We start from the raw sequence: 16911 nt of genomic DNA, 5'->3' as shown, positions 1-16911 counted from the left end.
TAACTGTATGCTTCGAGACTCCAGACATAATATGATACGATTAAGTGACTGAGTGAGTGAGTGACCGATGCACAAACGCAGTTATATGTTAAATATTTTCATAATACAGTGAAACTTCCATCTACAACGAACTTTCATTTAATGAAATTTTCTGTTCAACGAATTATATTTAAAAATCAAACCTAACTAAAACCATATGGGAACGGGGAACACTATACTTATCGATAGATAGTCGTAGATTTAGTCTATACATTTAAGAATCGTTTTCTATGATTTAGTCACGTACTCACGTCTCATGTCGACAACGCTAGCATAGAAAAATATAGAAATGACACTAGATTAGCTGACCGGGTTTTTGTTTATCTGTGATCTGAAGTCTGCAGAACCTCTGTCTTCACTAAAACTATATAAATAATCCAGAATGGTTGTATTCAGTTATTTGATATTTTATAAACATATAATTTTACTGTATGATACTCAGCACCATGGCACGCGCAGACTCTGGGTTCAGGGACAACATGATATTATCTGGAAAATTGTCCAATAGTACATTTTAAAAATGGGGCTTTTGGTGGATGTTTTTGAAATAGTTTACGTCGACGTCAGTGGTCAGCCTATGATATATTAGGTACTAAGTATATTTGATGATATTATTGTGAATAAAGTAATTTATTTACCTATTTACGTGGAACCTTGTTTTAAATGTTCAATCCTTAGCAATAAAAGTTGAACATTTTATAAGTTTTTAACTAAATAAATAATTATCAGATTATTAAATCCTTATTTTTGTTTTACCTAATATTTATACATTTAGTATAACGACCGTCGACCGGGGCAGGTAGGTACAGACTATGTACTGACAGATGAAATAACTTTTGTTCTAATCAATATTTTTAATTTTTTTTATATATATAATTTATAGTCACTTACGCCATACGCATAATATAAAAAAAAATATTTGTATTTTTTAATACCGAAAATAAAAAATAAAAATAGCTAATTTGTAAGTCTGATTATAAGAACAATTTTTATGGTAAAAGCATTCATCTAAATCAAGTAGTTTATTTTTAGAATTTTTTTAAATATCAATATTCTTTTGATTAAATTAATTTAGAACGTACCTATAATAACTTTTTTCAAAATATTATTTTTTGGGAATTTCCTGTCATGATTCTTAAATTATTTATTGGCTATATAATTTTCACAACATTTCTGTCATGCGTTTAAGTAACATCATTTTTTTGTTAGGTCATCATGTATGTAAAATGGGAGGTTCAACCAGCTCGAATATTTTATTTGTACTAATTTTGTAGTTTATTAGCTTGTACGCGCTTGAAGTCCTATATCTGTAATATTATGTATACTTAATTGAAAAAAAAAAATGGTAACATTTAGAAAGTTGTTAACACTTAGATATGTGTACAAAATATAAATACAAAATATTGCTTTAAATGTATTTTGTAGAATGGTAATCGTTGTCATTCATAATATTATCTATCTATAAGACTTTATTGAATATGTACCTACACATGAGTTAAATTAAGTTTGATGGTTTCAGTAAACAATTTTATAGAAACCCTTCACACGTCTTAACGTTTTAAATTATAATATTGTAAGATATTATACTGAACAGCACTACAGCTTTTATAATATAATATACTTTTACGATACATATTTACATTTAACTCCTAAGTAAATAGGCTATTGTATATACCCGGATATTCACGGCACGCCACACGGTATACGGTATGTTGTCTGTTGCTCGGTTACGAGTATATAAGTCTTCCATATTATACATATAGATATGTAGGTATTCCGAGCAAAACCAATAACTTTCAATATAAAAATTCTATGCATATTATACTAAATTACAATCCTGAGAAATACAATGGAATACATACAATTACGATACACATTAAACAATACACATAATATACATATTTAGCGTATATATTACATACATAAACGTCAATATTTTATTACAGGAATATTGTTTATATTATTAATTTACAAACTCAATTATAAAATGATCGAGTACCTACCTACCTAACTACCTACAACACGCTTAAAGTTAAAATTGAAATTAGTTCGCGTTTAGCGAAACGATCGAATGAAATATGTTTAATATACGTAAACGTCGAGAGGATGATGGATGATACATTTATATTTTTAAAAGAGATCAATACCTACTTAACACTATTCAGCTAAATATTAATATTATTAATTATATTAGATTAAGTATTAATACGTATCATAATTTAGATTACTGATTTTCCGTGTATAGCAATATTAGTAGGTAGGTATTCAGAGTGCAGGCTGCAGACTGACCATTAACTGTTAAACAATAATTGTACCTATAATAGGTACATATTATTCTACGAAAAGACAAATTATAATTTGAATATACCGAGTTGTGGTCGAGATTATAACAGGTAAAAAAAAAAATCCGAGTTGCGGTCGGGATCAAAACAGGTTAAATATCAAAATAGGTAAAAATCCTAGTTGCGGTAAAAAAATATGATTAATAATTATTATGTTTTAAATATTGACATAGACACATAGTTACATATTATTATGCTAAATACAAAAATGAAACGGTCAAAATACAAATTTTGAATATAAAATATAAAGTAAAGAAATGCATAAAGAAAAAACTGTATTTATTCATACAATTTTGAAATCAAAAACATTAGAACAAGATAATGCTTTCTTGATAAATTAAAAATATTTGAAGATTTTTATTTGTCATACGTTTACATGGCAATAGTAAAATTCTATTAAACCTATTAGGTACGTAAACAACATTTATTAATATGACAAATATTTAAAATTTCAAAAAAGTGGACCCTCGTGTTAATACCCCTCACTTTGTTTTTTGGATAGCGCTGGGAGTTTTTGTGCACAAACGTCGGGATCTGGTGCACATTTCTGCACAAACGATGCACAAACGTTTGGCACATTCAAAAATCCAAATATTCAATGTGGGGGGGGGGGGCTACCGTTTCAATGGCCCCCCATTTTGTTTTAGGGATAGAGCTTTCAGTTTTTATGCACAAACGATTGGACTTGGTGCACATTTCTGCACAAACGATGCACAAACGTTTGGAGTGGTCAGAAGCTTGATAACCGGATACTGACCGCAATTAAGACGTTAATTTTACCTTCAATATTATTAAGACCGCAATTCGTCTATTGCGACCGCAACTCGGACAATACCCTACGACCGAGTGAACAACGAGGGTTCAGGATATAATATATAAATAACGTACTATAAATTATCATGATACTATTTTTTTGAAAATGTCGGTAATTCGATGTTTATTAATATTGCACCAATATTGTTCGATATAATAACGAACTACCTATCGACATGGATTACTGACGGTTTGACCTTACTCTTTTTAGTTCACTTGATTTTTATCATAGAATCGGTCTTCCTGAATACATTACAACAATCGGCAGAAGTGTAGTCCAGCTCGAGGGGGAGGAGAGTCTCCGAAATTAAAGAAAAATCAACTGATTATAGCGCGTCTGTCACTAGCACCAGGTGATTCCAAATTATTCAAAGACCTAATAAAAATCGGCAAACAAAAAATAATTTTTTTATAAACTTTAAAAAGATCAAGACGTGGGCTAAAATGGTTAAGAACAAACCGACAGTAACTCCTAGACTAATGAATATATAGGTACTTACACCGAATTCGAAATTTAACGAATTAACTATAAATAGTATAATAGGCACATTATTTATAATATATAATAATATAGTAATACTATGTATATACAAAGTATAATAGGTATAATATTACAATTTACAGTTTAATAATCGGTTTCTGCGTATAGTTTCTGCCTATACGTACCTAGAAATGTATTGCAGATTGTTATGTTGTTATAGTTTGTAGAAATAAAAAGTGGTAAAAAAAAAAAAACCTATAACAAAAATCTAGTGCTATTATCGTACATAGTATAATGGTAATAACGGTAAAGGCATTTACAAAATAACCTCAGTATAAAATCTTTTTTCTTTTATTTAAACTAATCGACAATAATTGTATATTACATAAATCTTAAAATCACATCATATAAAAAAAACAATAATACGTCAAGTTGGGGGACGATGGTCGATGATGACTGGAGAGGGGGGGGGGAGGGGGGTCGATGCGAAATAATAACTATATAAAGCGGTTGGCTCATATTTGCCGGTAATATAATATAATGTATAATAATATACCGCCGTGGCCGCAAATACTAACAGGAAACGTTTTCCATCAAGACGGGCGGCGAACACCTGCCGGATTCGTCGTCGTCGTCATCGTCACCGTCGTCGTCGTCGTTCAGGTAGGGCGATCGGTGAACGGCGGCGGCGGCGACCGTGGCCGCGTCCACTGACGGCCCGTGAGCGGGCGATAGCGCAGCGGGGCTGGACGAGCCCGCGGACGATGGGCTGTGCGGTTCGGAGGACGACGTCTGCAGCGCGGCGGCCGGCCACTGGTTGGCGCTGATGATCCGCTCGGACAGCGCTTTGTGCACGGACGACTGGTACGACGCGGCCGCCGCGGTGGCCGACGGCTGGGCGGCGTGATGATGGTGCCACGGCAGACCCAGCAGGAACGCGGATGCGGCCGCCGGGTTGAACACGATGCTCGGCCAGAACTGTTCGGGTGTGAGGAACGGCAGTGGACCTCCTAGCGCGGGTGCCACGGGCAAACAATCGTTTCTGAACACTATAAATATAACATGTATTATATTTTTTACTTATTTATATTAAAACACGAGACGAGCCCAATAATTAGGTGAGTACCTACAGTAGAGTACTGTTTGGTAGTAACGTAACGCAAGTAACGCATTACTTTGCTAGTAACGCGTTACGTAATTTCATTAGAATTATTTCCAAGTAACGAAAATTACTTTTGAAAAGTAATTTCTATAGAATAACGCGTTACAGTTTCGAATTATTAAGTACCTACACCTACCTATTGCGAATTGAAAACAAAATATGTATAATGCGGGTATTATTATGTTTACCAATCTAATATGTATATATATTTAATTTTAAAAAGACGCTACACCCGCATGTGTTGTCTCCGCCTTACAAATGTACAGCATAGCAAAAACTGTTTTGCGCGGGAAAGAACCGAGAAGGCTACAGCCATAACTAAGAAACGAGATTTGCACCACATACAAAGGAGAACTTTGGCTGTGCAACAGTGTTTTTATTTTTTTGATATCATTTATATGAAAAAAAGTTTTCAAGTTTGAAAAACACAAACAATATTGGTTTTTGAAACAGTAAGAACTTTTTTTTTTTTCAGTTTTCAATGGTTTTGACATTTGAAATGTCTAATTGCACCTAAATGACGAGAACAGTTAATTAAATTTATTATCTAATTTGATTCCTTTAAATAGGTTTCCTATGAATAGCTTGTGTGGAAGACTAAGTTTTATACGATCCTTTAACTATTCAGGTTTTATAAAGAATTTGCTTGTTCAAATTGCTTGCAGAAGATAATTACCAAGAAATTAAAATTTTTTTTTTTGTAACGAGAAAGTAATAAATTAGCTTTCTATTTGAAAAGTAAAGTAATTTCATTACAATTTTATTTCAGTAACGAGTAAAGTAACTTACCCAACACTGCCTGCATCGTATGGTGCCTACACCTAACATCAAGATGTATAATTATTATTATTATAATATGTTATAATAATATATATATCTTTATTTTGTATATTATTTTTTTAATATGGTCATTTTAGGTATTACACATTTATTTCTGATTTTAAATGTTTAAATGCAATCAGTTTAGTGTAAGTTATAACTTAAGTAACTATAACAAATTTTACATTTTATAAACAGTTGTAGGTAACTCACATGTGTGGTCAGGTATGTATGGATTTGATTCTCTGCCCATTGATTTTTCTCGTTTTCTCCATTTAGCTCTACGGTTTTGAAACCATACCTATATAGAACAAACACATCATTATTATATGTATGGCACGTATACATTTTACTATTTGATTCTTTAGTTGAGTATTAACACTAAATATTTATTCAGTACTATGACGTATTTATTGTGACTAAACAATTTTTTCGGGAAAAGAAGAATCCTTATTTTAAATTATGAGTTAATAATATAAATATAATACGATCTCGATGTTATAATGTTCGATGAAAATTTCATATAAATATTAAATATTGCTTACTGATATGTTTATTTATTTATTTTAATCATGGTTTCAACTTGAGTACAAAGACCAAAAGTGTACCTTTCAATTTTCATCTAATATCTGTTTCCACCAAAACCATTTCTATACTATATAAGCTATAAACAGTCAGAGTTTTTTAATATCTCTAATATTCCAAAATATCATTTAGTACTAAACTACCAAAAGAAAAATGATAAGATTATAGCCCACTACACAAAGGAAATAATTTACACGTAAAATATTGCGTTTAATAAAATAGTATACTGAATATTTATTAAAACAACATTTTGTTTTAAGTTTCAGGAACAATTTTGTAAAAAGTATATTCTACAATATAGTTGTATTTAAATAAATTATTTATTTAAAAAATGAGAAAAACTTATTATGTACATACCTTACTTACCTATTTATTATTTAATTTAATGTAGGCTTATTGTATTTATTAAAATGTATCTTACACTGTTATTTTTTTTACTACCTGTTTTATTATATTTTAGATTCCATGCGGAGCGATAAATATTGATTTTACAATGATGTGTTTTTGCATCTTTTCTATTTGTGGTAGGAAAGTGAATCAAGTTAGTACTTTGGATAGTCATAATTAAAAATGTCCATTATCCAGTAGTTGTCAAAAGCGTCAGGAAAAATTACTAACAAATTAAGGAAAAACTGAGATTTTTAGGTACGCAAAACCGTTTTGATTTTTGGCGTAGTTCTAAAAAAAAATACAGTAGATATATAAAATGTTCACCAATTATTTATATTGTCATTTACTATAGACACCATAACATTTTCAAAATATTTTGCTTTGTTTCGATATATTTATAGACATTTCCAGTTTTCAATTTTTTACATAAATGTTAATGAAAATTTAATACAAGATTTCTCATAAGTTGTTACAATAGCAGTTGAGATATAGATTATTTTTTATAAGTATTTAAAGTTCAAATTTGGATGAAATTAGATATTTAACTTATTATTTAAATGAAGAATAATTATTTCAGTTATTTTGTTGTAATTTAAAAATATTATTCGTGACCCGTGGGTACTTGAAAGTTTTAAAGTTTATTATTATATTCTATACACAATGAAATTTTTAAATGCAGTTTTTTGGCAAAAGTTAATTTAGCCTACTGTATTACTAATGCCTAATAGACAATAGTAAAATAAATTACTTTAATCACAATAATATCTTAAAATATATTTAGAAATATAGGCTGACAGACCGTCTTTTCTCAGAATTGTTTTTCGTATACAATCGTTTTATATAGTTGTGTTATAAAATTTAACTCATCCATTACAGTGACTTCTCTAGACACCTAATGCACAGCGGAGCGCTATACACACTTGCCCACTTTTTAAATTTTAAAATTACTTTCTATATAACAGCTATAATATCTATATAGATATTGTTTTGATGTAAACGTGGAATCGGTCAATACTCCATTTAGTGGAAAAGAGGTAGGTACACTTTTGGTGCAAAGTTTTATGATTATATATTATACTATTTTTCATTAATTGATAAAATTTAAAATATTTAATTAAAAATTATTATTTTATTAAAAAATCAAAATGATAATCATTAACATTCTTAAATAACAACATAAAATGGCACCGTGTATCGTGTATGTTCAGTATTATGTATGTGAGTAGGTATATTATATGCATAGAAACTGCAAAAAATATGATATTATTATTATGATATTATCATTTACACCCTCCTACCAACATATACCAAAAACCGTATAGGTACCTACTATGCGAAACGACGCCGGCCATTGGAGATTGTTTATCACGTATTATATAATTAATTTAGTTTGGCTTAACGGCGTGTGCTTGGAAACTAAAAGTATAAGAGGGTATGTTTATTATTTATTATATATATATATATGTATATCGATGAATACGGTGAGAGGGAGGGAAAAATCTCTTTTTTATTGGCCAGGTTAAAATATTGACAATACACTTAAAACGGGAGTTTAATAAACCGGTAGAAGTTTCGGCACCCGAAGACCATTATAGAGCGATCCGGCGGCGTCGTCAGCGGTGGTGTAGGAGGAGGAGGGTTAATGCTCTATTTGGACGTCCGATTGGGGTTGATTGTGCGCGTCGCGCGCGTACAAGGGTGTGTTGTGCAACACAATGGACTCCCCCTATGCACATAGGCCACACGAACAATGCACTTAAATGATCGTTAGGAAATTAGGGAGATGTTAAATCGGTTGTCGAGAAATTGCACCCCAATTAACTTGTAATTCATTACCAGGGAGACCGCGCGCGCCGGATTTTAAGTCCATCTCAATTGGTTTATTGAATCGTTTAAAGAGCGAGACAATCTACGGTGCAGGCGGCGGGCAGAAGGCCTAGGCAATAGAGAAAGAGAAAAGGGGAGAGTGTGAGTGAGAGAGTGACTTACAGAGGGGAGAGAGGGGATTTACACGTATATAATGTAGAGATTTTGTAGCCTCTTTCTCTTTTTTTACCGTCTTTGTGTGTCCGCTAAGTGTTCTGCGGTACACAATTAGCGCGGTGTTTTAGTGCGACTGTAAACTCGAAAGAAAAAAAATCTATTAATCTCCTTCCATTGTTTTCTACTGCTTTTGGAATTATTTAAGTCTCGCGTCGTCGATGTGGTGGATTTCAATTAAGCTGTTCCGCGTGCGATTCCGGAACAAAAGGATATATAGCCGTACGAGCAACCATACACAATTAAGACCCGAAACGGAATCTCTGCAAGGGTGACCGTAAAAGACAAATAATTATAATCGCACTATATAATATATAAATTATATCTAGACATCTAGTCATTGCATCGTTAAAACAATTTATGTTATCTTTAATAGTAATGGAAGAATAATTCATGTATTACACATAGGAGTTTAAACGCCTATTAAATAATAATAATATTATTTTTAGTTTGTACGTACATTTGTTTCCCTAATATAATTTAGTTTTTGCTACACATCGCACTAACAAAGTCGTACAAATGTATAATTACATTTTTACATAATATATAATACATAATAATAAATTATACATTTATACATAAATAAATCATTTATGACCTATATATATTATTTTATAGAAACAAATTATCATCTCAAATCTTAAAATCTTAGTTTGTGCCGGTACCTATACAACATTTTTAATTGTCTTTATTGTCATTTATAATTTGTATACAATTTCTGTAGGTACTTTTTCTATGACTACCTATTATAAAAAATATTATGAGATGCCTTTGTATTACCATTGATTAATAGTATAATAGATAATCAATGGTATTTCTCTTTTTATTAATAATTTTATTTTCGCGTTTCTAATTATTGTTTCTTTAATAAATTAATTGGGAGATCAATAATTGGTTTTACAATAAATTATGTGTTTTTTTTTCTAGAAAATGTATTTTCACGCAGTGATAATAATAGTCCAAATGTATGTGACCAAAGCAATTGAGTTTAAATTGAAGTATAGGTCATAAAAAAAATATTTGAAAGTAAAATCTGTTTGAATATTATTATAACTGATCGCTTTGTTAGTTTCGTTTGTTTTTATTTTCGTTTGTGTAAGAACCTTAACATAAATTTGTAATTACAAAAAAATTTTGAACGGCATGAAGAATTTTACCTGCACTCTGGCTTCACTGAGATCCAATCGTAAGGCAAGTTCTTCTCTGGTAAATACATCAGGATATTGTGTTTTTTCGAAAGCTCTTTCTAATTGATGTAATTGATATGTGGTAAATGTTGTTCTACTACGGCGAACTTTTCGTGGTTTATCGTCATCGTGTTCGTCGGACCGATGTAGTGATGGATCGGTTCCACTAGCAGCATATAATGCGTCCAATTTCGATTGGCAATGAACACTCGTATTTTCTAAGAAAAAATTGTCAAATAATTATTATTTTTTGTGATGTATAAAAAAAATAATTTAAATTATTACTAATAAAAAAAATATTGACTTGAGACACGGAATAAGCGCTGTCCCTTGACCTAAATGTCGATGACATGATACGTTGATACATACATATACTTTAGCTAGTTAAGTACTGTACTACTGTAGTTTCAGTCTGATCACATTTTAGTTTTTAAGAGAATACCACACATTACTACTTCTGATCGTTTTACCATATTATAATTTTTGTGGAAAACTATGGTATAAGACATTTTTAAAATAACCCACTTAAATTCCTACCTCCGATACATTTACGTTTTGTTGAGGGAGAGGGACTATTTAATTTAGTGCTTGGATAAGTTAGGGATCGTTCTAAAAGTGGAATTAAAAAAAAACATATTGTTACATAAATATGTTTCTATGTTCGTTTACGATCTAAAAAACATAAGCCATTATGATTATCGCAATTTGTAGTCACACTGTCACGGTGTGTATAATTTTTCGCGTATAAAATTATTAATTACCTAAAATTAATATGAAAAATAAACCGTAATCATATTGTGGTCGCTGACAGATTTGATTAACGTTAATTTGATGTATATAAAGCTCAGAAAACAATTATTTATTTTTAAAAGGTGGTTCGAATTTTTAGGTAAGTAGTTATATGATTGAGATAAAACAATACAAATGTATTTTTATGGTGGTGTTTGATGACGGAATAAAGGGCTTTATAAAATAACCGGCGTGAGAAACGTTGTCGTTGTCAAGTACCTACCTACTTAACTCGTATACAGGGTGGACAGAAGGAAGGTATCCTAGCTATATCCATCTATGGTTTAGATGTCACGCCAATGATTTACTAAAAAAAATTCTTGTACAATTTTCATAAATAATAAAAGTAAATATTTATTGTTGTTTTTGGACGCTGGGCAGAGCTTTATTGGTAGTACAATTGACTTAATTTTCTTAATTTTTATGTCCTGCAGTGTAGAATTAGGAAACTATTTTTTATGCATTTTTTCAAAAATCGAATTATCGAAAATTCTACATTTTGGTCATTACGGTAATTATATAATATTATAATCTATATCTATATAATATATAAAAATGAATTGCTGTTCATTAGTCTCGCTAAAACTCGAGAACGGCCGGACCGATTTGAATTAATTTTTTTGTATGCGTTTGGGTGACGCCTCGAATGGTTTAGATTCTCAAATCATCCCCCTAGGTCCAGCCAGGGGATGTGCTCAAACAGGGATTTAGAGATTTACGGTGGAAATTTTAGTTTATAAATGGTTGCCATGGGTTTTAAAGCTATTATAATAATAATTATTGGTTGCCGTGAAATCAGTGTATTCATTCAATGCATTTAATTTTTTGTACGCTGTGTTTTGATTTTATATGTATTGGTGGTTAATCCACCGTAGGTGGAATGAAGTAAAAACGACAAACTTGGTATGACTTTGATACTTTAGAGTTAAATCATACACTTACGTACAAACAGCACGGGGTCCGCGATCTACCGTAGGTAGATTGCCTACCTGATAATATACTGCTGCAAATAAGAATTTTTATTCCGGGCAACAGAAAAGTTAAGATGAATCTAGAACATCACACACCGAATATTAAATAAGGCATTGAACAAAGTTCGAGTCATATACAGTTTGTACATTTAACGGGTAACGAAGTGCACGCGATCAGCTAGTATTTAATATTATATCTATTATAATTTATTTCACTAAGATTATTTCCTCTTTTATGGGAAGAGGGCTATGCACACGAGGTAAGCTTCATGACTTTTAGTATGATCATGTATGGAAGGTCCTTATACAAAAGGGCACCTACACAAAATTAGACCTTCGGTAAATGTAAATTATTATGAAACTTTGTCTAATTTAACTACTATGGATAAATAATAAATATACGACCAATTGCATTCCAGCAAAATGTTAAGCGTTTTCCGGGAAACATGGATGAGAAATATCAATATGTTATTTTAATAATTATTACTCGGTTACGTTATTATTATGATGATTTCACTCTATATGCGCCCCATTAAAACTCCATGACGTACGTACTGCTGGTATAGATACTGCCTCTATGCCTAATTACGAGTAAATGGCTGTAAGATCCGTCGGGGCGGCGCGGCTCGCGGCCGCTCGTACACGCGCGTTGTATAGGTTCATAATATTAATCATGTATTAAAACGGTCATATAAGCAGCTTACGAGGTTTTTGTTATTGCGCGTTGATTGTATAATGCACCCCTCGCCCCCGCCTAATGTGTGTAATATATGTAATAGTAATCGGCTTACGAAACGTTCAGTTTTCAAATCGCTTGGGTACCCATACATATACATATATATATATATATATACTCAATTTAATATAATATCTACTCTGCCCGTACACGTTTCATAATATACCCATGTATATAATATGGGATGTACAATATTTTATTATTATTATTATTATTATTATTTATACGGCAAAAGCGCGAACACGGCTGCAGTACGAAATTCAACGTGCGCGCAACAGATACGGAATTTACGTCCGTTTTACACCCATTGTTGTAGTCGGCGTGCATAGCACACATTCATACGCGCGCACGCTCCGGTGTGTGCCCACTTGACTTCCGTTAAAATCCATTGAGTTTCCCGCCGTCCCTCTCGGATTTTCTACCAGTCGCCTTCACCGCTACTATACCGTTCAATTGGCCCTCTACCCCCCCCCCCCCCCCCCCCCACCGCCTGCGATCGAGTTTTTCGCGCATAAACAGAAATATAACATATTATAATACCAATATACATAATATCATAAATTATTGTTGTTAAAATTAAATATGGTCTAATACTGAATAATACTTGACAGTTACTGCAGGTAACTACTACTTATTTATTTTGTTACGATTTCGCGGAAATTATATACACTGCACGGGCGAGGTTTATATTATGCATCAATTGTAGGCGCTTTTATCAACAGTACCTATATTATTATGATTTATTTCCAATAATTTGGCGTATGCATTATGGTACTAGTAGGTACAAAGTACAAATTACACATAATATTGTACGCATGGTATAAAATATTATTACAAATTATTAGCAACAGTTACAAAATAATGGGAAAAACCATTTTAACATAACTTTTCAATTTTTAACTTATTAACTCGTTTTTAGTTTCATATTTTTTTTTATGATAAATATGTAAGACGTCAATAATAATTTTCAGTTTCACCGTTTTTTTCCATTTACATACCTGTATGTTAACATGTATCGCAAAATTCAACATTATTTAGTTCAATTAAACAATACAAGATCAAAAACCACATTTTTTTTCACTATTACCTAGTTGTTACTACGGGGCTGTGCTGCCTAAGGGAGATAGTTTAATTTTTTAGCAATTTAGATTTATCTCTGGTTACACTTATTGTCAATAAGTATATGTGTGAATAAAGTAAAAATTCAGGAATTAACTATTACTATTTTTATTTGTTTGTAAATCTCAACAATTTATATTTAAATTATACATACCGATTATATTATAATTATTTTTATATAATAAAACATTATAATTTATATTAATAATAATTGTAATTTTTTAAATCTAAAAAGGTTTTGATATAAATGATAAAATCTATCATTACATCCATTTTGATGTATTATATTTTAGTTACCTAGTATAAGTATTAACTTTCTCATTTATATATCTAGTATGGGTATAGGTACCATATATAGTTAATTAAAGACCTACATTATAATATATTACCATTCTTGTATATTGCAGTATTCTTGTAGATTAACTACTATTTTAAAACGATCGTCAAGACTTTAAGTATTTTATTGTCGTAATATCCATTTAAAATTAAATTGTATGCGATTAATTTAATTGAAGTGCTCTTCGAAAAATTATGGATTTTCACTATAAACAATAGTATTATAACTGAATAATAATTATAATAACTGTTGGCTCGGAAAAACTGAATGATATTTCATCAATAATTATCATTAATTATTTTTAAACAGGTATATAATATATTTATTAATAATTACAAATATTGTATAACAAACACGGTAACCGGTAAAGGTGCATTATTTTATTGTGAATCATATGGTATCAGGTAAATTGTTAGATATTAATACATTTGACCATCCTCATATTACAATTTTTCAGTAATTTCACATTGTTTTATATTCTATCTATTTTTGTCTGTTTTTGTTCACGGTTATCATGTCAAATTTACTTCATATATTATATAAATTCATCTATTTGACGTTCTGATCTGTTTAGTGAAATGGATAGAAATTTTATCTCGAAACAGATCTTCATTTTTTACACATCACGTAATAATTACACGTTATGGATGACTTTTATGAATCATAATACAAGAAAATGTAGTTATATCGAACTTGTTTTGTAATCAGCAAATCACGTCACGAAAAAATGATACATTTTTATATAAAAATGTTTGAATTAAAAATCATCTACCATTTTAATTAAACTAAATTAGGTAATACTATTATTGGGTGCGCTACCTATACTTAATATATATTATTAAAGGCAATGAATACATACATTCTACTAAATTATTAAGTAAATAAATAAAAATAATTAATAAATACAATTCAAACATTCAATAAAGAAGTCACAGAAAAACAAAAATAGACATAATAACGGTGTAAAATTGTAATTTATAATACATGCAGTAGTATTATGGGAATGACTAATTTATTTAAAATTTAGTAGATAGCTTCTCCGGCGACATCAGGCTATAGGTACTATTTTATCAATCACAAACAATTTTGATATTTTCACTCGAAAAGCAATATTTAATATGAAAGACAAAAAGTCAAGAAATTAAGTAAACCCATTTGTTATTTAATGTTGTTTAGCTTGATAAAGTGGCATAACCTGCAGTCTGCAGCCGGCACAAGAGGTTCTCCTCAACCAATTTTCAAATATAATAAAAGTTGTTAATATTATACTATATTATCTGTTCAAATAAATACGAGGTGGTTATTATTATATTATATTTTATTTTATTATTTTAGCTTATACCCATTTTTACACATTTTAAGTTTGGGTGCGTGTAAGTACTAATTGTTCATAATATATTTTTTTCTTTTAGTATGTAATACAACTTTATACCTTTTGAAAATTAAAAATACGTGTAACTACTTGTCTATTATGACACTACTTTGCGCGTCGAAATGGAACCGATGTTTCTCAAATTAGTAATTACGCAATATTATGGATAAACACTACATCCCTATAGTACGATCCATGGCTATCACGTTGGTTTCATCTATATAATTTACTTAAATACTATCTATACCACATATAAAATGTAAATATATATTATAAGAAAGATAATCGATATACAGTTAATAAATGAATCCATATATGATACCAAAAAATATAAGTTGTCTATTAAAAATAATATTATTTTCGTACCGATTTTAGACGGATGAGTAGTTCCGAGAATTTGATCGATGCTGTACACATTCCTGGCTGATTTGGTAGTATCCATATTGTATAATATTATAATATGTCCGTTGTTATTGTTGTAAGCTGGTATATTATCACTTTTAATGACTACGACAACGATCACTACGTCAACGTGATCGTAACTTTAAATGTGCAGTGTAGAGTTCTAACCGTGATCGATGGTGTAGGCCTTCTCTCACGTTCGCGACTACTGAATGACACATGGTGTGTCGGTGGTGTTTCGGCAGAAGGGACCGGCGGCAGGCGTGCGCGCCCCCGACCACCCTCCGCGTGGCCAACCGTTTGGGGTGGTTTTGGATGGAGGGCGGATGCGCGCAGCCACGGTCGCCAATCCCATTGGGCACTTCGCCCTACCCACGTGCCCTGCGCCCCGTATAATGACATGCTAATAGTTTGGTAAACGCTAATAATAATATATTACAATACTTACAAAAATAATTAAACAGTGGTATTTAAATTCCATACAATTATCAACATATTGATGTACGACAATCCGACAACAAATTTAAAACATTAGGGTATAAAATATAATATCATAATATATATACATATACACATTATATATGGTTCAACATAATTCTAGTCTACTAAATGGATACCAAATAGAGTATTATATTATACCAGAGTATTATGCATTTTTGTTTTTGTAATTTGATACATTTTCATACACTTTTAAAGACGATTATTCCATTATTATTTTATTTTGTAATACTTTGGTATTTGAATAGGCAGGTATTTAATTTTTCCTTAATATTGTTGTTGATTTAAAATTACTTAAATATGATATTATAATGATACAAAATAAAAATCTTTGAATTAATTAATTAATTAAATTCCATGTAACTATGATCCAGTAGTCAGTAGATATACTTGAGTAACTTGGATTGTCTTCTCTCATTATTTATAGATGAAATAATAGCTTGTCATTTTTCCGTTAACTTTTATTCACCCTATAGTTGACTCACCAACACTAAGTCCAGTGACTAGTGACTAGTGAGCCAACGTAAATGTTTTTGTCGGTCCTCGTGGCTCGTACTACTAGAAAAAATTTCCTTTCCGCCACTTCTCTCTGTATGCACTACCAACTATGAGCTAAACTTTCTACTTAATAACCAATAGGTGAGCACGTGAGGCACACATCTATTTTACCTATTTTTGATTATTTAATTATTATTTTCGTATTTTATAAGTCCATCAATATTATTATTTTTTATTTTGCGATTTTTGACCATGTTTAATGTTTTTAAGCCGACTTAATATATCAACATAGAATTCAAGATTGTCCAAAATTCCAAAATATACAAAATAA

At 30.8% G+C, this 16911-nt stretch overlaps 1 protein-coding gene across 1 annotated transcript; it reads right to left on the bottom strand.

Annotated features, from left to right (window-relative positions):
- Positions 1 to 1762: 1762 nt before the first annotated feature.
- LOC132948663 (homeobox protein ARX) lies at positions 1763 to 15780 on the bottom strand. The gene is made up of 4 exons (XM_061019238.1): positions 15549 to 15780; positions 9829 to 10076; positions 5870 to 5957; positions 1763 to 4724 (listed from the first exon to the last, which is right to left on the bottom strand). The coding sequence occupies exons 1-4, from the start codon at positions 15622 to 15624 to the stop codon at positions 4249 to 4251; spliced, it is 888 nt and encodes a 295-aa protein (XP_060875221.1). The 5' UTR covers positions 15625 to 15780; the 3' UTR covers positions 1763 to 4248.
- Between the last annotated feature and the right edge of the window lie 1131 nt (positions 15781 to 16911).

This window comes from Metopolophium dirhodum, chromosome 7 (assembly GCF_019925205.1).
Source record: "Metopolophium dirhodum isolate CAU chromosome 7, ASM1992520v1, whole genome shotgun sequence".
NCBI lineage: Eukaryota > Metazoa > Arthropoda > Insecta > Hemiptera > Aphididae > Metopolophium > Metopolophium dirhodum.
Note: the sequence above shows the minus strand (reverse complement) of the source record. Positions and strands in the feature narration are given on the sequence as shown.

What these genes read in the sequence shown, in the direction of transcription:
- LOC132948663 (XM_061019238.1), bottom strand. Translation starts at nt 15,624, where the DNA reads ATGGATACTACCAAATCAGCCAGGAATGTGTACAGCATCGATCAAATT. An exon ending in TACTCATCCGTCTAAAATCG is followed by an intron (nt 10,077 to 15,548) that starts GTACGAAAATAA and finishes ATTTTTTCTTAG; the next exon opens with AAAATACGAGTGTTCATTGC. An exon ending in ATACATACCTGACCACACAT is followed by an intron (nt 4,725 to 5,869) that starts GTGAGTTACCTA and finishes TTATATTTATAG; the next exon opens with TGTTCAGAAACGATTGTTTG.